The sequence below is a fragment of the Apis cerana genome, linkage group LG9 (assembly GCF_029169275.1).
Source record: "Apis cerana isolate GH-2021 linkage group LG9, AcerK_1.0, whole genome shotgun sequence".
NCBI classification, from domain to species: domain Eukaryota; kingdom Metazoa; phylum Arthropoda; class Insecta; order Hymenoptera; family Apidae; genus Apis; species Apis cerana.
In genome coordinates this window covers 1,664,038-1,691,488 of record NC_083860.1, presented here as the reverse complement: position 1 = coordinate 1,691,488, position 27,451 = coordinate 1,664,038, and the positions used below count along the sequence as shown (strand labels likewise).

The 27,451-nt window shown below is 28.0% G+C and overlaps 2 protein-coding genes across 11 annotated transcripts; one reads left to right on the top strand and one right to left on the bottom strand.

The window, feature by feature from the left end:
- Positions 1-63: 63 nt before the first annotated feature.
- LOC107995425 (sodium channel protein 60E) lies at positions 64-26,777 on the top strand. 9 transcript variants are annotated; one of them, XM_062079861.1, is made up of 23 exons: positions 64-1,704; positions 2,026-2,061; positions 2,191-4,321; positions 4,823-5,031; positions 5,121-5,341; positions 5,942-6,122; positions 6,284-6,361; positions 6,440-6,581; positions 7,183-7,317; positions 7,379-7,608; positions 7,734-8,296; positions 8,758-8,850; positions 9,092-10,508; positions 10,591-10,906; positions 15,516-15,632; positions 15,742-15,900; positions 16,026-16,322; positions 16,435-16,589; positions 16,729-17,215; positions 17,337-17,656; positions 17,757-18,116; positions 18,197-18,571; positions 19,954-26,777. In XM_062079861.1, exons 3-23 carry the CDS (start codon positions 2,924-2,926, stop codon positions 20,339-20,341), a joined length of 7,641 nt encoding a protein of 2,546 aa, XP_061935845.1. In that variant the 5' UTR covers positions 64-1,704; positions 2,026-2,061; positions 2,191-2,923; the 3' UTR covers positions 20,342-26,777. The 9 variants fall into 9 exon arrangements, with proteins under 9 accessions (XP_061935845.1, XP_061935846.1, XP_061935848.1 ...); XM_062079862.1 differs by having other exon boundaries at positions 64-2,061; positions 2,191-2,301; positions 2,466-4,321; XM_062079864.1 differs by lacking the exon at positions 2,026-2,061 and having other exon boundaries at positions 2,466-4,321.
- On the bottom strand, positions 25,753-26,851 carry LOC107994319 (NADH dehydrogenase [ubiquinone] iron-sulfur protein 4, mitochondrial). 2 transcript variants are annotated; one of them, XM_062079874.1, is made up of 3 exons: positions 26,814-26,851; positions 26,105-26,431; positions 25,753-26,045 (listed from the first exon to the last, which is right to left on the bottom strand). In XM_062079874.1, the coding sequence occupies exons 1-3, from the start codon at positions 26,834-26,836 to the stop codon at positions 25,868-25,870; spliced, it is 528 nt and encodes a 175-aa protein (XP_061935858.1). In that variant the 5' UTR covers positions 26,837-26,851; the 3' UTR covers positions 25,753-25,867. The 2 variants fall into 2 exon arrangements, with proteins under 2 accessions (XP_061935858.1, XP_016906651.1); XM_017051162.3 differs by lacking the exon at positions 26,814-26,851 and adding an exon at positions 26,545-26,687.
- Between the last annotated feature and the right edge of the window lie 600 nt (positions 26,852-27,451).

Here is a 27,451-nt window from a genome sequence, read left to right as displayed (position 1 = left end):
AATCTATTACGTTTCTTGAAATATTTGCTATGCATACATATATTATGTACATATATTATGATTAATATGATTAGTTTTGATTTTGTTTTGTATATTTTGGATTAAAAAATAGCAAGAATTAATCAAATTCGAAAGATGATTAAAAGAAAACAGTTATTTTATTCAATATTTTTTATTTATGTTAAAAACAAAAATATATTTTTGCTAATACAATGAACAAATTATGAAATCTTTTCTTATATATCATAAGTTTATTTTTGTGATCATTCTTCTGATCTGTCGATTCTCAATATACATATGTATATATGCAAATATAGTACAATATGTACGCATTATATATACAGGTAACTCTTGCATAATACAGTATTTTTACAATGCAATTTCGATATAATGTTTTTGAAATATGAATCCACTTTTTATATGTAATCGAAATCTCGCACAACGCAATCAGAAATCTAAATCTCGCATTATACGAGAGTTATCTATATATATATGTATATAAAATGTGTATTTGTATATATATATATATATATATATAAATAAATCTATGAATATTGAGATTACATAAACGTGTCTTAATATGTATGAATGTTAAAATATAAATGTAAAAATAAATATTATTTAAATAATATTTATAGTAAAATCTTATAAAAAAATATTAGTAATAAATTGTTAATTTATTTAAATTAATTTCCTTTTTTTTTTTAAATAATTAATATTTTATGAAAAAAATATAAAAGTAAGCATAAATAAGTATAATACTAGTTAGTAAATTAGGTATGAATTCATAAATGTAAAATATCAATTTAATATCTTCACAATATATTTTCCGAAAGATTATGTATTTATTTTTAAAAATATAATTATTTTTTAAATATGTTACATTTAAATAAAATTAATATCAATTAAATATTTCATCTAGTAAAAGCAATGCTAGAGGACAAATCAATAAGTATTTGAAAGACAGTTTGTAGTTATAGCTATATAGCCTGAGGAACTAGGACGTTTTATTCGAAATTTAAAGTCGATCAAAGAGAAAATTGCAGATGAATATCATATGTGTTATGTGGAAATGAAAGATTCGTCAAAACAATTTTCAAACTAGCAAAGATATCTTGGATCGAAAAAATGTGTTATGACAATTGAAAAAGAAAAAAAATAAATAAAAATGAAAAAGAACTAATAACTGTTGACACATCAAAATAATTCCATAAATTTGTAGAAAATTCGATACTTATATAAAAATTAAACTTTCTCTAAATCATAAAATCATTATGATCTCTCATCGCCGAAATGTTTCGTATTAAAAAAAGGAGAAGAGAAAAAATACGATTAATCAAGAAAAAAAGACGAAGAAATCATAATGTTTGCTGACCACAATATCACCTGCAGGGTCAGTTGTAGCTAGAGTGGGGAATAGCGTGGAGGGTGGTAAAGAGTATTCGTGCAGGCTGGTGGTTCGCTAGTTTCGTGGTAGCGATAACCCCCGATGCGCGTGTGCACCTATATATTTCAATGTGTTAGGTTTAGATAGATTCGCTTATACAAGGAAAGAGAGCCTCAAAGCCGTTTTCCTCGGTCGTTCAATACGCGCGCGCGCGAAACGAATCGACTTCGTCCATAGTATCGTCACAGTTCTCGTCGGAGACGTTCGTGATTTTGCACCCTTGTTCAAGTCACAATTTACCGAACTATATGACGAGGGTACACCACTGTTTCCTTTCTTATTTTCCTTCGTCTCTATTTCTATCTTCGTCTTTCCCTTTTTTTAACACTCTTTCTTTTATTAAATCTCTCGTTTTCTTTGCTACCTCGTTTCTCTTTACGTTATTTTCACTTGTTATATTTAAATACGTATCAGTTTTTATTCCGATTCTATTTCTCATTTCTACTTTAATATGTGCCAATTTAATTGTCACCCCACTTTATGCATTGTTTTTTTCATCTAATTCTTTTTTTCTCCTTACCTCGTTCGTCGTCACGTCGTTACCATCTCATTCAAATCTTATTCGGAATATTGTTCAGAACTTGATCTTCGAATCTCCTTGGATAAAGCAGATGGTAAATATGACTCGCGAGTGTTACTGTACGTTACTAGAGTGACCAGTAAGCAACAGACTGATTTTGCGTCATTTCCTATTGTTATTCCTTCTTGTTATTTGACATTGTTTTCTATCGCGATGCGATCAGTCACGGAATCGTGTGTGAACGATATCCAGGAGACAACGCAGAGCAGACCGGATTAGGGGTACATCGATCATCAAGAGATCAAAGAAAGAAATCACGCAACGTCTCTTTCGAGTATATCTCTTTCTTTTTTTCTTTTTTTCCGTATCTTCCGGTTTCCTTTTTTCTTATTCATTTGATATTTCCCTTCTCTTTCTTTTTAATCATTTCTTTCATTTTCTTTCATTTTCGATTTCCTTCTCGACTTTTTTACCGCTTGGTGGTGAAACGCGTCGCAGCGGCACGATCGTCATCGACGAAAAAAGAAGAATCTATATACTGTACCGCGACATACATTCGAGTTCGCGCTCAGTCAATAGCAGCTGCATCCTTTGAAATTTCAAAAGAATCACAAATACAAGAATATCCACAAGCGTGAAACGCATTGTGATCGAATATCAAACGACCGGCGACCAAATTACCGGAAAAAAAAACTGCCTTCCATCTTAATACGGGTTATATCATCACGATTTCAAGGAGAAACCAGCCAACAAATCGTGAGGAGTAAACAGTATTATGCATCTACACTTTTGTTTACTATTTAAGAAAAAAGATATTTACAGAAGAGTTTATACGAGTTTACAAATCTCGTAGATAAAAGAAGGAAAAAAGAGGAAAGGGAACGAAGCAAGTTCTGTGTAGGAACCGCAACGATGAAAGGTACAAATTTCGGTGAACCGAGGAACCAAAGATTCCAATGATACCTTCGCAAGGTGGTCGTGAGGGATATAAAGGTTCTCCCAACCCTCCGAGCAACGGCTCTGAGGACAATGGCTTCGCTAATCGACCTCGAGTGGCGGGCCTTTATACGACGAATCTCTTCAGACAAGAGCTCATTCGATCGTCAGAAGAGACTGGTGCTCGATCTCATGGTCCCGCGCGAGATATTCTTGAAAGATCGCCACGAGAGATTGGAAGCCAAAGAAGTTTAAATTTTCCTACTGGTATTGCCGAGGAATTTGAGCTGTTGGATCGGTCGAGAATCGGGATTTCGAGGACGCCTCAACCATTAAGAAGGACTGAAGTGGCCGTTGGTCATTACGAGCCGAGATCTAGATTCGACGAGTCGATCAGGCGAGGGGATCATTATGGATCGTCTGTCGAGAGAATCCGTGGGAGGGAACACGAGCAACAGGAAGGATGCATTGTACCCGATACAATTCGAAGATCCCACGCTGAATTTTCCGAACAGACATTATGGATGGAGTCGGGTATCGATAATTCTAAAATACCTATTTCAACTGACGATTTTGCTGGTAGAAGGGGACAAGATGATAGTTCCACTTTCGCTTCAACTTCCGCCTCGATACTCATTTCACCTGCTAGCGAAACAAGCGAATGCGATGCGATCTCGCCGCCGGAAGTGGAGAAGCCATCACCGCCACCGTACACGGGTCTTAGTCCGCCTGAATACACTGAGCACGTGTACGAAACTAGTGAAACACCTTCGCCGATATTTCCAAATTATCCATTGACATCGTACGCGGAGGAGACGCGTCACAGGCATTCGAGATCCTTCGTTTCGGATGCCGAGCTTGAATTTATAGTACGCGAGGAACGTTTAAGAAGCAAGGATCGGTTTGAATCGGAACACTTGGAGAAAGGTTCGAGGCAAATCGAATCCGAGCATCGAGATTTTTCTAAAACGATTAAATCCACGGATGAAGATGCATCGAGATCGAGGGACGTAGCGAGGTTACGACCTCCTTTAACAGCAGTGGCGGGCGCTTCGGCCGATTCTGGGACCGGTGATTCCGGAAGTGCGGAGATCCAGGTGGATCCTCTTGGTACGCCTAGGACAACGGTCGCCGGCGAGATTTTGGATGGAGGGAACGGGATTGAAAACGGTCAAGCTGCCAATAAATCGACGATTAAAACTCCCACGAACAATAAACAAACGGTTAAACTGTTCACGAAAGAAAGTCTCGACAGATTGGAGAATAGAACTGTGCAACTTGTCAGGGATTATGGATTTCAACCGAAGAAACGGATGTCGGTCGAAGATGGTGCGGTGCTTCCAAATAAATATGAACCTTTCCCAACCGATCTTTACGGCAGGCCTCTCGAAGAAATCGACAATTTTATTTACGACGAGGTATGTCTTTAAACATATGTATTTTTTTCTTGTTATTTTATAATAAAAGTTCAATTTTAATGAAACACGTGGAAGGATATTAAAAGTTTTAAATTAATCAATTTAAAGAATTTATAATGTTATCAAAAGAGAAAATTAAAATTGATAAACAGAATTTATGAATTTCGAAAAATAAAAATGTTATTTCATAAAAATGATAAAAATCAAACCAATTATCTCTTTTTTTTTAAATAAATATTTTTTCAAATCGTAATTATTATAATATAAAAACGTTTAATTCTCAAAGACAACAGATCAAGAAATACATCAATGGTCAATAATATATATAAATTTATTCAATTTTTGTTATTATCTATCTATTATTATCAGATCAAAAATGATCCAATCATCGGATAATAAGAGTTAAATATCGATATTTATTGGAAATAAATGATCAATATTTTTTTACATCTCTTCTTTCGGATTCTCCTGAAATTCGATGATTTGATTCATGTGTTTCAGACATTTTGCGTAGTATCGAAGAGATTTCGTAAAAATTACATCCACAGATTTACGGCGACGAACAGTTGGTTCATATTTTCTCCATGGAATCCTATAAGACGATATTGTATTTACTTAAGCACGAATCAGTACTTCGATTATGTAGTCATGGCTACGATAATATTAAATTGTGCCTTCCTCGCCATGACAGAAACTATCGAGGAAGCCGAGTAAGCATTTTCACAAACCATTCGAATTAATCAGACATTTAGGGTAGGGTAATATAACACGTGCCTTCGTTTTCTTTTATTTTTTTCAGATATATATTCTTAGCTATATACACGGCTGAAATGGTGATCAAGTCGATAGCTAAGGGATTTGTGCTCAATAAATATACTTATCTGCGAAATCCGTGGAACTGGTTGGATTTCGTAGTGATCACTAGTGGCTATGCGACTATAGGGATGGAAGTAGGAAATTTAGCTGGATTAAGAACATTTCGAGTATTGAGAGCTCTTAAAACCGTTTCAATTATGCCTGGTAAGAATCTAAGAAAAGCGATTATTAATAATCGGAAATTTTTTCTCTTTTTTTTTCTTGTAATTATAATATAAAATATCGTACAAATCCGATTTTTTAATTAATGAATCACGACAGAGAGTGTTGTAGTATATTGTGAAAGATTTTTGTGGTTATTTTTAGCTGAAACTATTTTTATAGAAAATTTTATTATGAAAAGTTTTATCACTTATTTATTTAAATATAATATTCTATATTTGAAATATTCTACTATACAGGCTTTTTATAAATGAAAAAAAATTGTTTAAAGACTAGCAAAGGATATTTAAAGCACGCAGATCTATTTAAAAATCTATTGTAATTATATATATTTTATATTATCTTAATTAAAAATTATAACAGTGTAATAATATATTATCATGTTAAATATAAAAGAAAAAATTTATTTTTAATATGTTAATAAATCTGTTTATTAACAATAGATAGAAATATTTATATTTCATATTTTTATACGAATAAATAATCGTCATGTATTAGAAAATTTACAAAAAAATTTATTTATTATATGAAAATAAAAAAATAAAAAATAAAAAAATAATCGTTTATCCAATATTCTTACAGGCTTAAAAACCATCATAAATGCATTGTTACATAGTTTTAAGCAACTTGCCGAAGTAATGACGCTCACGATCTTTTGTCTGATGGTTTTTGCACTTTTTGCTCTACAAGTTTATATGGGTGAACTTCGAAATAAATGTGTTAAAAATTTGGAATTCAATGATACACAAGTCGATTGGAAAGAGTACGTATTGTTTACCATGTACATGTGAATATACTTGTTAGATATACGTGTTGCTTCCGTAGTATTTATATGTACGTATGCATATACATATGTATCTACTTGAGAGACAATAGCTCGTTGACTCTCAAGAGGCATTAACCGATACCTTATACCGTCCACAGGTGGACTTGGAACTCATCCAACTGGGCATTCGATGAAGATGAAGAACCAATAATTTGCGGTAACGCGACTGGCGCTAGGTTAGCCAAACTTGGTTCATTAGGCACGAGTAATTCTGAATAATATCTCGTTTTTAACGCGAAAAATCTACTTTCCAGACATTGCAACGAAAGTTACATTTGCCTTTGCGTTGGCCCAAATCCAAATCATGGTTATACAAATTTTGACAATTTTCTGTGGTCAATGCTCACCACGTTTCAATTGATTACTTTGGATTATTGGGAAGATGTCTACAATAAGGTAGTTAATCAATTTTCTATATCAAATTATTATCTTATTATTTTTAGATATTTTTAAAAACTTTGTTAAGTTTTTAAAATTTTTAAAATTCGAAATTTTCAAATTTTCGAATACTCTTTTCTTTTTCTTTCCTAAGAAGTATTATTTTGTTGAAAACTAAACTAAAAACTAAACAATTTTTTAGAATTCTTAAATTCAAGCGTTTTTTCTTAAAAAATGAAAACAAAAATAGATGATAAATAATAATTATCTTTTCAATTTATGAAAGATTAAATTTTTATATTTCATTTTTTCTTAATATAAACGTTGGAACATATTTGAGAAATTCCAAATTCTATTTAAAATTGAATCTAAACTTAATCGAAAAAATAATTATTAATTAATAAATAAAAATTTATATTATCATAATAATATCCTAAGTTTTTTATAATATTTTTATAAATTATTGTTTTTCTTGATTTTTACAAAAATAGTTTCGATGTGTTTTAATATTTCAACTATTTTATTCTATTTCTAATTATTTTACTTTGCAATACAATAATTACTGTTTTGATAATCAATATTTGTGGTCATGCAAGAAATGATAGTATTGGTCCATTAGGTATTGTCGGCGTGCGGACCTATCAGCGTCTCGTTCTTCACGGTGGTCGTGTTTTTTGGATCATTTTATTTGATCAACTTGATGCTCGCTGTCGTTGCATTAAGTTACGAGGAAGAAGCAGAAATTACAAACGAGGTGTGTAATCGTTTCAACTGCACGCTTTCGATTTCTTTCATTCTTACGATTGATATAATAGGAACGAAGGAAGGATTTAACCGACCATCGCGAGGACTCGACGTTTAGTTTCGACCCGACAAAAATCAATGTGAAGACGCTTGCCAAAGAAAAGCAAAAAAAATTGGATGCAAGAAAAGGGGTTCTCTTAAGTAGTTACACGCGTAAGAAGACGCGAAGAAGAAGACGTGGGAGAAGCACTGCCGGTTCCACTTCATCTGGTCAAGATAAAGGTGGCTCTGTGCCAAGCAGGTATACACTTTTATCATCCGAGTAGAATTGAATTGAGCGCGGAAAATGGAAAAATTGTCGAAAGATTTTTTTTTAGAAAAAAAAAAAGCTAGATGATTTTTTATTATAATTTTCTCACCGATTAGGTCGGTGACACCGAGCCCGAATCCAAGTCCAAGACACTCAAACGTTCGACCGTCTCACTTACTTCTACAAAATATCAGTCCGCGAACAGCTGAGAATAATGGAGTTCATAGATTGGCGCCAAATCGTGGTATGCTTCATTCTCGACAAGCAAGTAACAACAGTAATCAACAATCGTCGTTAGATGATTCCGGGGTTGTCGACGATCATGATGCCGATGATGTGACATCTGTGGAAGAGCATGACAGACGCGATAACAAAGAATGTAGAGGCAACTGGCAAGAGAGGATATCTACCAATAATAAGAATGGCGATGCCAATGGTGAAACAAATCCGGATCAAACGAAAAATGGAATGAACAATGAGACGGAAGTGAACGATACTGAACGAGAAGAATTGGAGGCAACCCATTCCGGTGGTTATCTTCGAACATCTGCAAATGTTCCAGTCTCTCTTGCTGGCGGATCCACTCGAGAATTTCGAGTGTTTAAGTGCAATGGTGTGAAAACAAAAAAACAAATGTACACTTTGCCGCCAGAGTATTTATCGCACATTGTTATTTTAGGTAGGATCATTTATACGTGCAGAAAGTTCCTGAAATCGTGGAAAAAAAAAATAAAAAATAAAGAATTGAAAATATGGAATAAAATTTTTATTTTATTATATATATTATATACATTTTTAAGTTTGAGAATTTGTTAAATTATACAATTACATATTTAAACTCAATCTGTTCGATTGATTTATTAATCAGTCTTATGTTTTAAATTATACCAAATATTTATTCACATTGTTATTCACAAACATTAATAGGAATGACTAGCCAAATTACGTGATCAGCAAATTGTCTTTAAATACGCATAAACAACAAATTTTCTAAATGCTTGTTTTATATAAAAAATTTTATTCTATATTTTTTTTAAGAAATCATCTATCCTCTTCAATTATATTACGATTTCAGAAACATTCTATCGTATAAATTCAAAATGAGAATTATTAATAATCTATTTATCTCTCGTGTTCTAGATGACCTACCGGATAGAAATTGTGAAAAATGCATCCAATGCTGCGTAGATTACGAGGGTTGGCTACGATTTCAGAATTGTTTATACAAGGTAGGTATGCTAAAAAGATAAAGATAGCGTCGAGAGAGGAGCGTCTTCGGAGATGAGAACGCAAGTATTTTTATAACATAATATAATTCGATATTTGTTACATATCATTTTGTTAAAATATTGATGAACGAACGAATTGTTGTTAAAATAAAATAAATAGAAGCTATAGTAAATAAAAAAGAAAGAAAGAAAGAAAGAAAGAAAACGCTCGACTCTCGATTGACTAGTGGTTCGTATCCAGGTAGTGAGAGATCCACTATTCGAGTTGACGATCACACTGTGCATCGTCCTCAATACCGGTTTTTTGGCAATGGAACATCATGGAATGAGCGAATCGATACGACAGGCGCTCAACATCGGTAATAAAGTATTTACCAGTATCTTCACCTTCGAATGCTTGCTGAAGCTGTTGGCGCTGAGTAAAGATTTCTTCGCCAACGGATGGAACAATTTCGATTTGATAATAGTGTCAGCGTCTCTGATAGATCTTACCTTCGAGCTGGTAGACGGTCTCTCCGTGATACGCGGACTGAGGCTTCTGCGTGTGTTAAAATTGGCACAATCCTGGACAACGATGAAAGTTCTCCTCAGCATTATTATCTCGACGATCGGCGCTCTTGGAAATCTCACCTTAGTTCTGGTAATCGTGATTTACATATTCGCCGTCATCGGCATGCAATTATTCAGTAAAGATTACACATTGGACAAATTCTATCCGGATCCTGTACCACGTTGGAACTTTAACGATTTCTTTCATTCGTTTATGATGATATTTCGTATACTTTGCGGAGAATGGATCGAGCCATTATGGGATTGTATGAGAGCGGAACAAGAAGACGGACCCGAGGCATGCTTCGCTATATTTTTACCGGCTCTTGTCATGGGTAATTTTATGGTGTTGAATCTCTTCCTTGCTTTACTGCTCAACAGCTTTAATTCGGAAGAATTGAAGCAGAAAAAGGAAGAAGTCGGCGAAGATTCAAAACTCGCAAGGTCGTTCGATCGTATTCGTTCGATTATAAGGAAAAATAAATGTTCTCGGATGGGCCAAATTGTCGCAAAAGGAAGAGGAAAAGATCCTCGTTTCGAAAAGATTGTGCGACGAGTTATGGATCGATCCGACAACGAGACTAAATATGCTATTCAAGAGACTGTGCTCAACCTTCCAAAGGATAACGTTTACAATAGATCTTATCAAGAAAGTTTAAATCAACCAGTTTTTACTTACGATCCGGTTTACTCTCAGTCTCAGATGGAAGGGCAAAGATACGAACAGTGGGAAAAGGATGATGAAGAAAAGGACGAAGCAACGTACGACGAAAAGAATTACTCGAGTAAAGAAAAAGAGATGGAAATGAGCGAAAGTAAGGAAGAGGAATGTCAAGATCTGGAAGTCGTGAGAGATTCCTCGTGTTCGAACAAAGCACCCGTGGAAGAAAGAGTCGCGATGCTACCTCAAAAAGATCCATTTCCTAGACACGAGGATCGAATACCTAAGCGACCTTGGCACGCGCTCGTCAGTTATGTCGATGAACTGACTGTTGGTGGTAGAAGAGATAGCAAGGGGAAATATATCGATGGGATAGGTTCTTTCCCTGGATTTGAAAGGAGTAATCGGCGTAAAGAACCGCAAGATTGCTTTCCACGACAGTGTTATCAGAAGTAAGAACCAATCTAACCGCACTTCGAACTTTTTTTCTTCTGCCCATGTGAATGACGTTTGATAGCGATATTGTATGTGCAGGTGTACCTGCATCGATCGGTGTATTGCAACAGCTATTGGCAAAAAATGGATCAAACTACGAACAATGATTCTATCGGTCGTTGATACGCCTAGCTTCGAATGGATGATCCTAGTTTTAATTTTTGCATCTTCCATAACGCTTTGTTTTGAAGATATTTATCTAGATGATAATCCTTTTTTGAAGAAAATCCTCTATTGGACCAATCTTGGCTTCTGTGCGCTTTTCAGTATTGAGATGTTACTCAAGTGGTTAGCTCTGGGTTTCTGCAAATATTTCACCAGTTTTTGGACAATCTTGGATTTTATAATTGTCTTTGTAAGTAGAGTTATAAATTCAACAGCAGCAATCGTACACGCACATACGCACATATATATATATGTTATATGTGTTTCGTGTATGTGCAAGCAAAAGCACATACGTGTGCGCGAGCGCATGTGGTGTAAATTTTATGTCCATCTTTGCTGCATGGATTTTTCTCCGATCGTAACTATCGTGTTATGATCTCGCTCCTTGTCTCACTTTGTCTTTCTCATTTTTATATGCATTTATTTCTTACATTTTTTATATGTGTCGCCTTGCGGAGTCAGGTACGTGCAATATTAATATGTCGCTTCTACTCAATTTGATCATGGCTGAAATATCCTTGCAACGCTTTGTATTCTTAATTCGACTCACCAGAATTTCAATTAATTTGTCCAATTTTTTTTATTCCAATTTAATATTAGTTTCTCACATATTATGCACTCGTGTAAATTTTCGAATCTTGAGATATTAGTAAACCGATTGCACTAATTCTTATTACATATTTTTTTTTTATATATTCATTACACGTATATATATATTCCTGTAACTTCATAAAAATGAATAAGGAATTCGATAATTTTTTTATAATATAAAATGAAGAAGTCTGTTTATAAGATTTCCAAATTTTTACAACGATATTATTTTTTAATTATTTATTATATTATATATTATATTTATTTAGATATTAATATTTTTGCAATAGATAGAATGATTTTCAAAACATTAATGTGCGTGTGAAAATGATCCATTAGAATTTTTAGAGAAAAATATGCATATTTTTGTTGTTATTTTTATAATTTTAATAATTTTGGTATTAATAATATATTTTATAAATTATTCTTATAATCAATAATATGACTTCGAGAAATTAAAATCTTTTATTAATTTAAGCGAAAAAAGATACAGATTATATATACAATATAAATACAGATTAAATTGTAAAATTTTCGTTATCAGACTTCATAATATATAACTTCATAATTAGAATAAGATATTTTTCAAACATGCACTTAACAAAACAAAATTGCAATCTAGAAATTTTGTATGTATTATATTACACATAATAACTATGTTACAAAATGATATTTTTTTTATTTATAATAGTACGTGGAAATATCAAAGGAATGAATTATTTGGTTAAAAATAAAAAACAAAGACAATAGTATTTTTTGTCAAAATTATATTTTTAGAGGTTTCATTATCAATATTTTTTAAAGCAAACTATATATTTTTATCATCATAACGTAATAACTGAGGTCAAGATCGATCAAATGACCTAAATACCATGATACTATGACTTTCAAGCGACCTTGAATACAAAAAAATTAGATTACCATGAAATCAATTTTCTTTTTTATTCAGAAAGACTTTTGATTTAAAAATTATAGTATTTAGATTATTGAATCTTGACTTTTTTTAACTATTAATTATACTATGATGATAAAAATATGTAATTAAAAATATGTAATTAAAAATATGTAATTAAAAAATATGATCTTAAGAAAGAAAATATTGTATATCATGTTTATTTGAATAATTTATTCTCTTGATATTCGCTAAAGACATCGCTTTATAACAGAATTATTGAAATAATATCCTGTATTTATTTTTATATTCTTATATTCATATTATATTTTAATTTATTTTCATTTATTAATTACTTATTTACTTATTAACTTAAAATAAGAATTGATAAATAAAGATTAATATATGTATTATATGTCAACTATAATATTTTTAAAATGATTAATTATAAAAAAAATATAATTAATAAAATAAAATAAAATAATAGATATAGAATAAAATATATTCTGAAATTAATCTTATATATTAGTACCTAGTGGCACAAAATTTATATTTTTATTTTATTTTTTTAGTGAATTTTTTCTATTTTCTTAGTGTCAATCAATGAAACTTTTCAATTAAGATTTTCAATTAAGAAATTATGTATTATTTTATCAAAGATTAAAATTTATTAAAATTTGAAATGTACTATAAATATAGATTAAAATTCTATAAAAAATCTAATTATCAAGATATTTTGAATGAAATGTGTTGAAAAATTATGAAAATTTATAATTTATAAATTATAATATAATATTATTATTATTAAAAATGTGTACAAGATTTGTCTGTTTATGATATTCTACCTAGTTTAATTAATAAAATACATTCTTTTGAAACATTTATTTTTACATCATCAACATTAATGATAATATTTGTAAATATTTCAAATTTCAATTAATGAATATTTCAATAATTTTCTATTAATTTTTTTTCATCTATGCTTTCATAGTTTCTTATCAATTATTTCAATATTTATTCTTTCGAATTCCAATAAAATATTGCATATTATATTGTAAAATATTACAAAGTGCAATTTCACATTTTTATTATGTAACTTTTAAACATTATTATTTAAGTTTGAAACTTTTTTTCATGGTCAATCTGCCAATTAGCTTCCTTCTCATTGATCTTAACGAACCTTAACGAAATATGTTATAAAAAGCTTTATTTTGAATTTTTTTTATGCATATTTACGTATATTATGCATACGCAAATAGCGATCAGTTTTAATTTTCGAATTATTTGCAAAAAAATTTAATACTAAATCATTGCCTATATATGTCTATGTGTGTGCTTGTAATAATATGTTCCATCGTTACTTAAAGTACTGATAATTATATATAATAAATGAATTCGAAAATCTACTTCTTTATGAAATTGAACGTGATTTTTCTTTTAAGATTTTTTTTATCATATAGAATTATTCATAATTCATAGTATAAATAAGATGAAAAAGATTCTGTGATTCGAAATAATACGAAAATTAAGAATAACTAAATTACATGGATGTTCATTTTTTTTAAAACAAATTTGAAAATTATAATAATTTATATATAATATTATATAATTTTATAATTTAATATTAAATTATAAAATTATATAATTTTTCAAATATAAGTAAAATTAAAATTTAAATTAGTTAATTTTCTATAGCATATGGATGAACTATATAGAAGATTATTGTAAACGCGAAAATAAGTAAAATATCTTTTTCATTTAAAAATTAATTATTAAGAATTTGAAAATTCATCGATTATAAGATTTCTTGATATTTTAAAAACAAGGATTTAAATAATAAACTTTTATTTTATATTTTTTACTTATCTTCATATATAGAATAATCATTGATAATTCATTTGTATTCGATCAAAAATTTCATTTATATTTGAGAAATTTCAAATTTGAATCAAAGATTCATATAAGAAAAATTCATTCTATATTTTATTTTGAGCCCTGATTTCATTTGTACTATGAATTACGGATCAATTTGTATATACAAACTAACTTCGATCATTGTAATTTCGATCGCACAATTGTTTTATACTTTATTTTCACATTCCAGAAATCTGAAAAGATTTGCTATCGATACTGATATATAGTGATATTTATTCATCCGTTATACCGTGTTTATGCAAACAATTGAAAAGTGGCAGTCGCGTACTATCGTACGTGCTCTTGCGAATGCATACATAGTAGGCGGAACTCAATAATAATAATAGTAATAATAATACCGAAAATTTTTTACTAACTAACTCTAACTAAATAATTCGAAAATTAAGTTTTATGTGGAATGGAAAAAGTTGCTCAAAATGATATTTTTTAAAAAATCAATTTAAAATCAATAAGAAAGGAGCTAATTGGCAAATTCATTTTTTTTCATAAACAAATTACAAATATTTGAATTTAAGCAAAATTAAATCATTTTTTTTTACATATAAAAATTCAAAAATTTGGATGATCAAATCAAAATATGAAAGTTAAGAATGAAAAAATTGCATTTAAAATTTCGTTTTCAATTTTAATCGCTAAATAATAAATATAATATAATTCTTTTATTTTTAGTTTTATTTTATTTTGATGTGATAAATTATTCTTTAATTATTCTTTATGGATATCTGTTATTAAATATCTTGTATATATACAATACATGTATGCAATAATTTCCAAGTAAAATAATTAAAAAAAAATCAATTAAAAATAATTTCAAGAATAATGTGATTTTTGTTTCCTTTATGTGTACTTATCTTATAATTAAGAAGATTTTTAGTATTGATACATGCATAATTAATTTTTGATAAATTTCAATATAATCATAAATATAAACATAATAAAAAAACATATATAGGTAGCTTCAGCTTTGTAAAATGCTTTAAAAAAAAATCTCAAATGTATATATTGCTTTGCATGGCATTTTATGTATCGTTATCATTCTGTTCCTTAGATATTTAAAATAAAGTAACTATCCGATTATTTCTATTTTGTCTTTTTCTCTTTCTCATTTCGATAAATGAAATCATATATAAAAATTTTTTTTGAATATTTATCTATGTATTATTTACATATGAATAAGAAATTATTTATTTTCAATCTTTATTTTCGTTTTAATTAGAATATTTTTAAAATAGAAAATTTATAGAAAAAAATTCACGATTAATTTTATCATTCGTTTTAATACAAAACAGCATGTTATATATTCTTTGAATGATAAAAAAAAAATAAAAAATAAACGAATATCTTCAAAAATTACAATTTAATATTATAATTTCTTGAACAGGTATCAACATTTAGTCTGTTGATAGAAGAAAACGAAAATTTGAAAGTGCTAAGATCTTTAAGAACTTTGAGAGCACTAAGACCCTTAAGAGCAATATCGAGATGGCAAGGCATGAGGGTAAGGGATCAACTAGATCAATGCTAATGATGTAGATTAGATGGCTAATACATTCCTAAAGCTTGGAAGTTAGAAGTATCCCGTATTTTTTTCTTCTTGTCTTTGTTAGATCGTAGTGAACGCGTTGATGTATGCGATACCTAGTATATTCAACGTGCTCCTCGTCTGTCTCGTGTTCTGGCTGATATTTTCTATAATGGGTGTACAATTTTTTGGTGGCAAATTTTTCAAATGCGTTGATGAGTACGGCGAATTATTAGATATATCGGTAAGTAAAATCTTTCCCTGTTGTTTTTTTTTCGCTTTAATGACAAAAAAAAGAAGCTAAATTATCGAAAAACTCGAGAGAAATGAAAGAAAGAAAATTTGAATCGATCAATGTTACTTCTATAGATTGTAAACACGAAAAACGATTGTTTGAGAAAAAATTACTCTTGGGAAAATAGTAAAATCACGTTTGATCACGTGGGAATAGCATATCTAGCTTTGTTCCAAGTAGCCACTTTCGAAGGGTGGATGGAGGTGATGCAGGATGCGGTAGATGCAAGAGGTGTAGATCTTCAACCTCAAAGAGAAGCAAACATCTACGCATATTTCTACTTTGTGATATTTATTGTTTGCGGCTCTTTTTTTACATTAAATCTCTTTATCGGAGTAATTATAGACAACTTTAATATGTTAAAGAAAAAGGTAAGAAACAAAATCGATCGAAAAGAGATTCTTGAAAAATAATTTTTTACATATTTCGTCGAACGCTGAAACTTTCTTTCCCATTTTCAATCCCTTTCATCCTTCTTTTCAGTACGAAGGTGGAGTGCTAGAAATGTTTTTGACCGAAAGTCAAAAACACTACTACACTGCCATGAAAAAACTTGGCCGTAAAAAGCCGCAAAAAGTGATAAAGCGTCCGATGAATCAAATCCTCGCAATGTTTTATGATCTATCGAATTCACGCAGGTAAATGAATCTAAGTTCTATTTCTTTACGTATTTTCTTTTTTTTTTATTCACCATTGAATTTTTCTCTTTTTTTTTCGAGAAATTTAAAATTTTTTATCGATTTCACTATATAAACAACAACTACTAAATGTTTCCAGATTTGAAATAGCAATTTTTATTTTGATATTTCTCAACATGCTGACAATGGGAATCGAGCATTACGATCAACCTCATCCAATTTTCTTCGTTCTTGAAGTGTCGAACGCATTTTTCACAACCGTTTTTGGCTTAGAAGCAATCGTGAAAATAATAGGACTTCGATATCATTATTTCACGGTGCCATGGAACTTGTTCGATTTCCTCCTTGTGCTGGCTTCAATATTAGGAATATTAATGGAGGATATTATGGTAGACTTTCCGGTGTCCCCGACGCTCCTGCGAGTCGTGAGAGTGTTCAGAATTGGTAGAATCTTAAGACTCATAAAAGCAGCAAAAGGTATTCGCAAACTGCTCTTCGCTCTGGTGGTTAGTCTTCCAGCGCTGTTCAACATCGGTGCCCTGTTAGCTCTAATTACTTTTATTTATGCCATTATTGGCATGTCAGTATTTGGTCACGTTAAGAAACAAGGTGCGCTTGACGATATGGTGAGTAATGTCATTTAAATTTTTTCCAATTTATTTTTTTTTATATCCCTATTTTTCTCATCACGCGTTATCTTTTCCTCCTTGTTTGTTTTTTCTTATTTCCTCGTTTCATCCCCTGTAGGTAAATTTTGAAACTTTTGGTAGAAGCATGCAATTACTGTTTCGATTAATGACCTCAGCTGGTTGGAACGACGTGTTAGAATCATTGATGGTACAACCACCAAATTGCGATCCGACTCCAACTAATCGGCAATTGAATGGAAATTGCGGATATCCTCTATTGGCAATAACTTATTTTACTTCTTTCATCATAATCAGCTATATGATCGTTATCAATATGTACATTGCTATTATTCTCGAGAATTTTAATCAGGCCCATCAAGAAGAAGAAATCGGTATTGTCGAAGACGATCTAGAAATGTTTTACATTCGATGGTCCAAGTAAGTGTTATTTTTGTATCTTTCTACTTTATTTTTCTTTCTAGTTATGCCCTCTATCGCAAGATCAACATTAACACGTGTAATCATAATTAATTCGTAGATATGATCCACACGCGACACAGTTCATAAATTTTTCGCAATTAAGCGATTTCATAGCAAGCCTGGATCCACCATTAGGAATTTCGAAGCCCAATATGGTTGCACTAGTTAGTTTTAATTTACCTATCGCAAAGGGTAATAAGATTCATTGTCTGGACATTCTGCACGCACTTGTCAAGCACGTCCTTGGACACGTAGAAGAGTCTGAAGATTTTCGAAAGCTGCAGGAACAAATGGATATTAAATTTAAGAAACAATTTCCCACTCGTAAAGAATTAGAAATTGTTTCTTCAACGAGAATGTGGAAACGTCAAGACAAAGCAGCTAGATTGATTCAACGTACCATAAGGGAATATATAACGTGAGTAATGCTAATTAATGTTTCCATTTCGTTCTTTAAATACGATTCTACACAATAAGAATCTACATTGTATTATTCAGGGCGAAAAAGGAACGTGAAAGGATGGCTCAAGAAGTGGATTCTCAGACTCAGACGTCGAGTCCTGGTGGTGGGAATGAGGGTAGGGGCGGGGGTGGATGGAGTGGCAAAGTATCGGCTTTTCTACATGTACATAGAGGTAGCCGAGCCAGTAGTCGCAAGTCCTCGAGGGCCAGCGACGCCAGCGATTTCAGCGAGCTCGGTACAGCTTCGGCATGGCTTTTTCCAAATTTACCTCTGCTGTTGCTCTCCGGCGCCACCGGTACTCACGAGGACTTGCCTCCTCCCGCTCTGACCGTATCCCGTCCCTCGCCGACTACAGAACAACAAATATTTACCGGTTCCTCTGTTGTTTCTTCCTCTGATCTACACACTAGGTTTGTGTTTTCTTTTCTTATTCGTTTTCAATACACATTTAATAATGTGTGGTAATTTTACAGTTTAATGATTTTTCTCAATTTTGATTATTTGACTGACTAAAACTTCATTTTATCGACTTTTTTTAATAATACTTTGAGATCTTAAAGATAAAAGATTTCATTATGTACAAGACGGCGATCTCTATGAATAAATATATCATTCTCATAAAATGTCAAAGTAATGAAGTGTAAATATGCTAGTGATTTTATATGCAAAAAAACAGCAAAAAAAAAGTAGAAAATTAAAAAACAAATTTTTTTTATTGTATTTTATTTAAAGTCTTATATAAGTATTATTATTATAGTATTATTAGTATATATATATATTAGTATTATATAAGTATTATTAATAGTTTATATTTTATGCAAATGCACCTATCAATAGTTTTTTAATCATTAAGATTTTTATAGATTTTTATAATTTGCACTTAATTTTTGTTTATCATTTTTCCAGCAAATCTCAATTATCTAAACTATTTGCATTAATTTTAAAATTAATGAAATTATCATTAACAATTAAGTGATATAAGTGACATAATCTAATCTCTTTAATCTTTAGAAATCCTTTCCATTCATTATCTAATCTAATTTAACTTGAACTTGAAGCTTCTACATAAAAACATATACATGTATGTTATTACTCTTTTCATATCGAATAAAAACATTTCGTTACTATCATCTTGCATAAATGAAATGATACCGATAAGGCTGACGATAAGATTGTTCTTTAATTTTGAATAAAAAAATTTATAAGCATATAATTTATTATATCATTTTTTTATAGATTTCAATGAAATTTTTTTAACTATTTTGTTGTAATGTAAAAAATTTTAAGCGATAATCGGATCTTAATAATCTTAAAAAATATAAAATTAGTTTGTACTTATAATAATTAGTAACCAATTATTTCATAAATCTTGATTTAAATTGGGTTAAATGATAATTCTTTATCACTTTTTTCATTACTTGATAAAAAGATCTTTTAACTTAAAATTTTTACTTCCTTTAAATTTTTTTTTAAGATTAACTCCAACTACAAATTTTATTGTTTATTTATTATACAACAAAGTAATTAAGAAAAAATTCTGTTCAAATCCATAAAAAAATAGTTCTTTTATTCAATGTATTACATTTATATTTAATATAATGTATTTAATATTTTTTTTAAGTATTCCTGATGAATTTTTCTTCTTTGAAATAAACGAAATTCAAATGAAAAACGATAATTAAAAATAATTAAAATTGAGAAAATATCACTGAACTCCAGAATTATCCAATATATTTTTCTTCTCTAATATTAGATAAATTTTAAAGAATGAAATTATAATAATTTACGATAGATCAATCGGGGGTCCAACTCTCGGCCGACAAAATGCCGTTGAAAGTTATCCCGATGAGGAAGTCCCCAGTCTTCCTACGAAGCGCAAATCACTTCCGCCAAGCGCTACAACACTCTCTCTGAACACCTTACATCGTGATATCAAAGAAGCATTTAGCAGACGTTGCGGTAGCCTTCGAAAGAAACATCAACCAGCTCCTGAACCAGCTCCGCTGCCAATCGAATCTACCGATGTAAGCATACTTGTTACGGAACCCAGTCCAGAGAATTCAGCACCGCCTTCAAGACCGGCATTACTTAGACAACAATCCGCCGCTACGGTCGTTCATGTCCTCGTACACAGGGAGAGTGAAGAATATCGAGATGTACAACCTGATAATGCCAGTTGATCTTAGATCATTATGCTCGACATCCTTCCTAAAACAGTTTAATGAAAGGCTTATTTGTTATCGTGTTACTATCACTTCGAAATTTGAATTTAATCAATTCCCTCTCCTCTCCCCCTTTCTTTGATGCTGTTGCCTTATCATCATTATCATCATTTATAATCTTTTTATTATTTCATTAATAATATATCTCAATTAAATTATTTATCGATTATTTGTTGAAACTAAACTATTTATTCTTATATTTAGATTTTACAATATATTTTTTATTTATAAGGAAATTTTTTTACTATACTTTTCATCCTAATAAATAACAATAGTCTACTTATATATAATATCTAATCAATTTATTGCAACGAGCTTAAATTTTTTTCTTCTGCAATAAAAATCCATAGATGAATAATATAATATAGTTCAGGTAATTTAATTGACTTAATATTACTCTAAACTCGCATTCTTCTACCATGATTAAGGGTAATTGGACCAATTTAGTGAAATATATTTAAATTCCGATCCCTTATTCAAATTAAATCATTAATACAATCTACTCGTTATAAAAAGAAATGAATAATAATTACATGAAAAAACAAATAATACTGCCTTAAATAGCATAGATTTTTAATTTATAATTATTTTAAAGAAAGAAATAAAAAGGACAAAAAGAGAGGGAAAGAGAAGATGGAAAAAGGAATATGTACATTTTTTAAAGAGATTATATAGTAATCAAGTAGTTGTTTTTCTTTATACTTTTAAAGAAACGTAGATTATTAGTACCGCTATTAATTTTATATAATAAACAGATATCATAAACAATAGAACGTAAACGTATATGATGTTTGTCTCATTTAAAATTATTAAAATTACACATTCCTAATAAGAATACATACTTATCTATTTACTATTTATGTACGATAAATGAAATTCATCCTGCATTTATTAGAAGAAAATGCTTTCTTTTCTGGACATAATTAAATATCAAAATAATGAATTATACATTGAATATGCTAATAGATAATAATTGGTCAATATTTATATTTCGTTTATATACATATATATGTATTATTCATATATATTAATTAACTTTGACTATGATAATATTTTAAACTCTTTAATTATAATAAAAATATATCTTTTCTTTTTATATTATAATCAAAGAACAAATTGAACACAAACAAAATATTTTAATTAATCATAATCTCAATACAATTTTATGATGTGGTTTATGCATTAACATACGGAATATCTAAAATTATTGATCAATAATTAACAAAATAATAAAATTTATCAAAAACTTCCATATTAATATAAAATGAACAATGTCCAGAAAAAAGTTTTATCCCTTATTATAATACATATTTTAAAAATAGAACGCAATTAATTTATTGCATTATAATTACGTATTAATTAATGTTAAAAAAAGAAAATTTCCATTTTAAAATTAGTATTAGTTTTTAAATTGGTATAATTACATTTCTATCCATATTGTATCTAATATAATAGAAAGATGAATCAAATGAAGTTAACCAATATATATCGAATATAAAAAAAAACAATGTTATAGATTTCTTTGTTCATTTATTTTTCATTTCATTCGATTCATCAAAAATATATATATAATATGAAAGAACATTTGTACATTTCAAACAATTTTATACTTATCTTCGAAGAAAAATCTTAAATTCAATAGTTAATAAATTAATAATATAAATGAAAACAAAAAAAATTTTTATATATTTAAAATAATAATGTACTGTTTTCATAATTTTATTGGATTCTATTATAAAATTTATTAATAAAGTACAAATCATTTTCTTTCTAATATATAAAATTAAAAAATAAATGATAATAAATATATGAAAATCATATTTTCAAAAAATTATGTAAATTGTTATTCAATTGTTGATTTTGCAATTATTGACGATTATAGTATATTTATAATTATATATTAAATCAAAATAATTTTTTATTTATTTTTTTATTAAAAAAAATCTTCGGTGATAAGTATTATAAATACATATATATATGTGTATATAGAGTTCTAATATATTCATGGAAAATTTTTGGAAAATCTAAAAGAAATTTTAGACACAACAATACTTATATAAGAAAGATCAAAGTAAACAATTCTTATATAAAAATGTCGTAAATTTCAATTGCTTAATAAATAAGCTTCAATTGATATTTTTGTTTACTAATTTTTGTATTTGTTTTGATCTTTCGAATCAATCTATTAAAGATATTCCATAAATATATTAACAACATATATTATATATATAATGCACATATAAAATACATATAAAATTAATGTGATTATTTTCCATTTTATTTTTTTTTTTTGTTTTATACAAAATTTATATGTAAAAATATAAAAAAGCTACGTATCATAAAACATTTATATAACATGAAACTAATTATGAAAGAATTAAAAGATATTTAATAACAAAAAGAGGTAGAGAGGTAGGAAAAAGTGAAAAGAAGAAAAAGAGAAAAGACAGAAAAAAAAATTTAAGTAGAGAAAGGAACAACGAATTTTGTAGTAATTAGTTAAATTTTTGCTATAATCTTATTACCAATCATTTTTAATTGTTATATCAATATGCAATTAATTATAATACCTTTTTTGTCGATCGTAATAAGTTTGAGATATGTTATAAAAAACAACATTTTAAACAACTTTTATCTTTACGTATAATCGATATTGGCTTTAATATTAGAGTTATTTGCAAAGAATAGAATTTTATTAAATTCTGCCTATACATAAATGTGTCCATAAAAACATATGCAATTGCTATTTATCAATTATTTATACATATACATATAAATATGTGAGAATATAATGGATAATATTACATAATATAACGGATAAACTTATCGAAAAACTATTTCTTTATAAATTTATGAATAAACTTTTTAAAATTTTTTTTAAAGCTGACTTATATGAGATTGATATCATTATTCATTGTAACTTTAGTTATTGTAATTTCCATCAAATTGTTTATATTTTATTTTTATATTTATTTATTTTGAATTCATAAAATGTTCAAAATTATAGATAAAATTATATATTATAATAATATTTATTGTAATAATAAGTATAATGATATTTGTTATAAATATTGCTTATCAGTCTATTCGTATACATATAAACAATATTAATAAATGGTAGTCGCATATCTATTTTACACATAATTAAGCCGATGATTGGAATTTTGGAGTTAGTAAAATACTTTTAGTACTATACTATTGAATTATGCTTATATATATGCATTTGTGAGAACGTATAGTTATTAAAAATAATAAATTATCTTATACATATCTCAAAATCATTAAAATCGATAAATAGGGAATTTTTTAGTAACAGGTTCACTTTTATTAATTTAATATTTCAATCCTTGAAAGAAAAAAATACAGAATTTATTAATTCAAATAATAGATTTTCACATTGATGTTTTTCCTTTTCACGGATAAACGTTATCATTAATATGACCTCTCGTCGACCTATAGTGCCTATTGTTAGAAAATGATTGCGAGTTAATATATATGTATACAAAAGTATAAACATGTATATTAGATTTTCATATTAAAAATAATACAAACATTGGTACATAAATATGAGTTAAATCTTCACTTAACTCTCTTGTTAGAACGTACAATGTACGTTACTTTTAGAGTTTAGCATTTAATGCTTAATGCTTGATAAATCTGTTTTTCGCGTATCGACTATAAGATATAACTTAAGGATCATGAAGAAACGAAGTCGATGAATAAATTAAATAAAAAAATAAAAAGATATAAAACTGAAATATTTCAAGATAATTTAATTCTGAAATGTGATCTTTGCAAAAAAGACACGCATTGTAAAGCTATGTATCATGTCAATTAAAGGCATAAATATGTATGTTATTCATGATTAGCGTGTACACGCACGATACGTCTAAGTATAACGTACAATATTATACATATACCAAAAAATAAGAGACTGGACATACATGCGATTATTCCAAAACTAATGGATGATAAAATTCCAAAAATTGTACAATCACATTCGGATATCCTTTAGGAATCTGAAATTATTTAGATTATATAACTTTTCTGCGCATTTTTCTGCGTATTGCGTGCTGCGTGTGTGCCTGTGAACAAAATTCGATAAAAATAACACCTGCTCAAACTTACATATTTAAATACACCATCAGCATATGCACAAACATAATTATAAATTATTATTGCAACTATCAGCTTTTACTTTTTACGCTGAAACGTAAAAATTCATTCATCGTTCGTTCCAATTAATTTGACATTCTCACATTTTTTATAAAAAAGAAAAAACGTATCAGTGACAATATTGTTCACACAATAATGAAATTAGAAATGAATTTTCGGGTGAAAAGAAAAAAGCGTATAGTTCTGAAAAATCTGTTAAGAAATAATATTAAAGATACCCATTAATACAGGGTTAATGACAATCGAGATCATGAAAAAAATTGCTTTTTTCTCTTCTTCCACATTTTGAGTAATTTACTTTCAGAAAACTTAGTATAACTATTTCAAGATAATTAATATTATTTATTCTTAATATTATTCTATTGTTAATGAATAATAATTTCAATTTATTACAAAATTGTCACGCTGTTAAAAGTTCATTATAGATGAAAAGATAAATTTCGTGTTCTAACAGTGATAGTGATAAAAATATGAAAAATATAAAGGAAAATGAAGTAAGCAAACAGACAGAGCAGAAAATACTGTACTAGTATTGAAATGATTCGTCAGAAACAAAAAGATTAAAATAAAGAACAGTAAAATGTTCCTTTAAGTCAAACTTGTAAATAGTATATAATAATCCTTATTAGTTTGCAAATATGACTGTTTTGTCATATAAATTTATAAACAAAGACTCGAGCATTGTTCTTCCATAGATATTAATTTAATTAAACTTTATGTAAACTTCTATTTTCTTATTTGTTTCATAAATTCCTTAGCAATGTTATAATATAATAATGTTTCAATTTGATATATTTTTATCAATTTTAGCATATTTTAAATCATATTTTTACAATTAAATCTTGTTTTTTTGTGAATTTTTATATATATATATTTTATATATATATATATATTTAAAAATTATATATAAAAATATATATATATGTACATATACTTGTACAAATATTCTTTTTCTTTATAATATTAATTATACAATGCTTGATATAGTTTATAAGCTAATACGAGCAAGCAAATATTAAATCTTGACACAGTCTAATTAAATCTGATATTATAATAAATTGCTAATAATATTAATAAGCAAGAAATGAATAATAAGAATGTTAATCATGTATGAATGATATATATATATAACTATTACTAAAAAATAAATTGTGGAATTTATCATTGAAATTTATTCAAGTATATAATATTACTTTTGTATTAATTTAAAAAATTTTATTTCTAATTTAAAATATTACACATAAATATTTAAATATATAGATTAGAACTACATTTAAAACTATTTAATCTCTTTAATAAATTAATTCTTTATTTAGTTGAAACTCTGGTACGTTTGTTCCATGAAAAATTAGTACCATAGCTACGAGGCTTAGGATTATTAATATTTGGATTTTGAATATAATATTTCCATCTCATTTTATTACAATGTGCAATAGCTTCTTCCTTTGTAGCAAATGCCACATGAAGATTAGACAAAGGATCTCCACTATGAAATAAAATATAATATTAATTAAAGTTTAACAAATAAAATTTAATATTACTTACGTTGAAGTCCATCCCATAAGAGGATTTTCCCAACGTTCACGTGTATCAAAATCTATTTGCCAATGATTTATATTATTTGTTCCAGACTGCATAGCATTTTTCGCAGGACAATAAATACGAACTGTACGAGGCTTTATATGTTCTTCTGGAACTCCTGAACAAATACCAACATCTTCAGCATCTGATACAATAATTACAGCTTCCTTTCTAGCTTCTCGAGCTAATTTTTCTTCTTTAGATACCAAATCAGTTTTGATTTTTCTTACTATTATTTCACTATCTTGTTCAGTTTCTTTATCCATATTTGCGAAAAATCTTTTTGTTAATCTATAATAATTATATTTTTTTAATTATATATAATTAATTATTTATAAATATAAAATTATATCATATATAATGAATTTTTTTTCAAATATATATATGAAAATAAAATAACCAACCCATATCTCGTAAAAGTACGATTTAAATATAATAACGATAACACACGTAATGCCATTTTGTATTATAAAAAAATTAAAATGATATATATAATATTGTTACATCAATTTTACTAAATAACTCTGAGAATTAAGATAGATTTTGCGCATGTAATATCTATATACAGAATAAGTTAATATATAATTGAATATAATATAATATTTATACAATAAATAATTATGTTTATAAAAAAAAATTACACATAATATTGTAAAATAAATATTATAAGTACATAATATTTATATATATATACATAATTTAACTTTAAAAGTTTTCAGTTAATTCAGTTGTCTTAAACAATACATTTAATAGTTACGAAAATGTTAAAAATTCTATCAAATTCCCTGTCACATCATAGCTGGCAACATAAGTAAGTTTAAATTTCTATATGAAATCAGAATAAATACAAATTTACTAGCAAAATATAAATTTAATTTAATTTTTAAAGATTAATATAATTAATATATATATATATATAAGCAATTATAAGATTATATATGTGATAATTATAAGTTATGCATAATATTAATTATTTATTTCTATGAATATTAATTTGAGATACAAATTTATATATTTTTATAAATTTTGCAGAATGTAAAAATAACAATTTTAGAATTTAAATTATTAGAATTCAAAAATTATTTATATGGTTTTCCATTTTTGGGATAAACAAGTTATATAATAATATAATGTCATATTGAATTTTTACTCAATTTAAAGTTTTTTTTTTTGAATAAAAAACTTTCGTTCTAAATTTAAATTTTTTTTCTATTAAAAAATTTCATATAATACAATTAATATTATAAATATATGGATAATTATTTAATGGAAAATATATCATTACAAATGTTCTCATAACAATATGCAAAA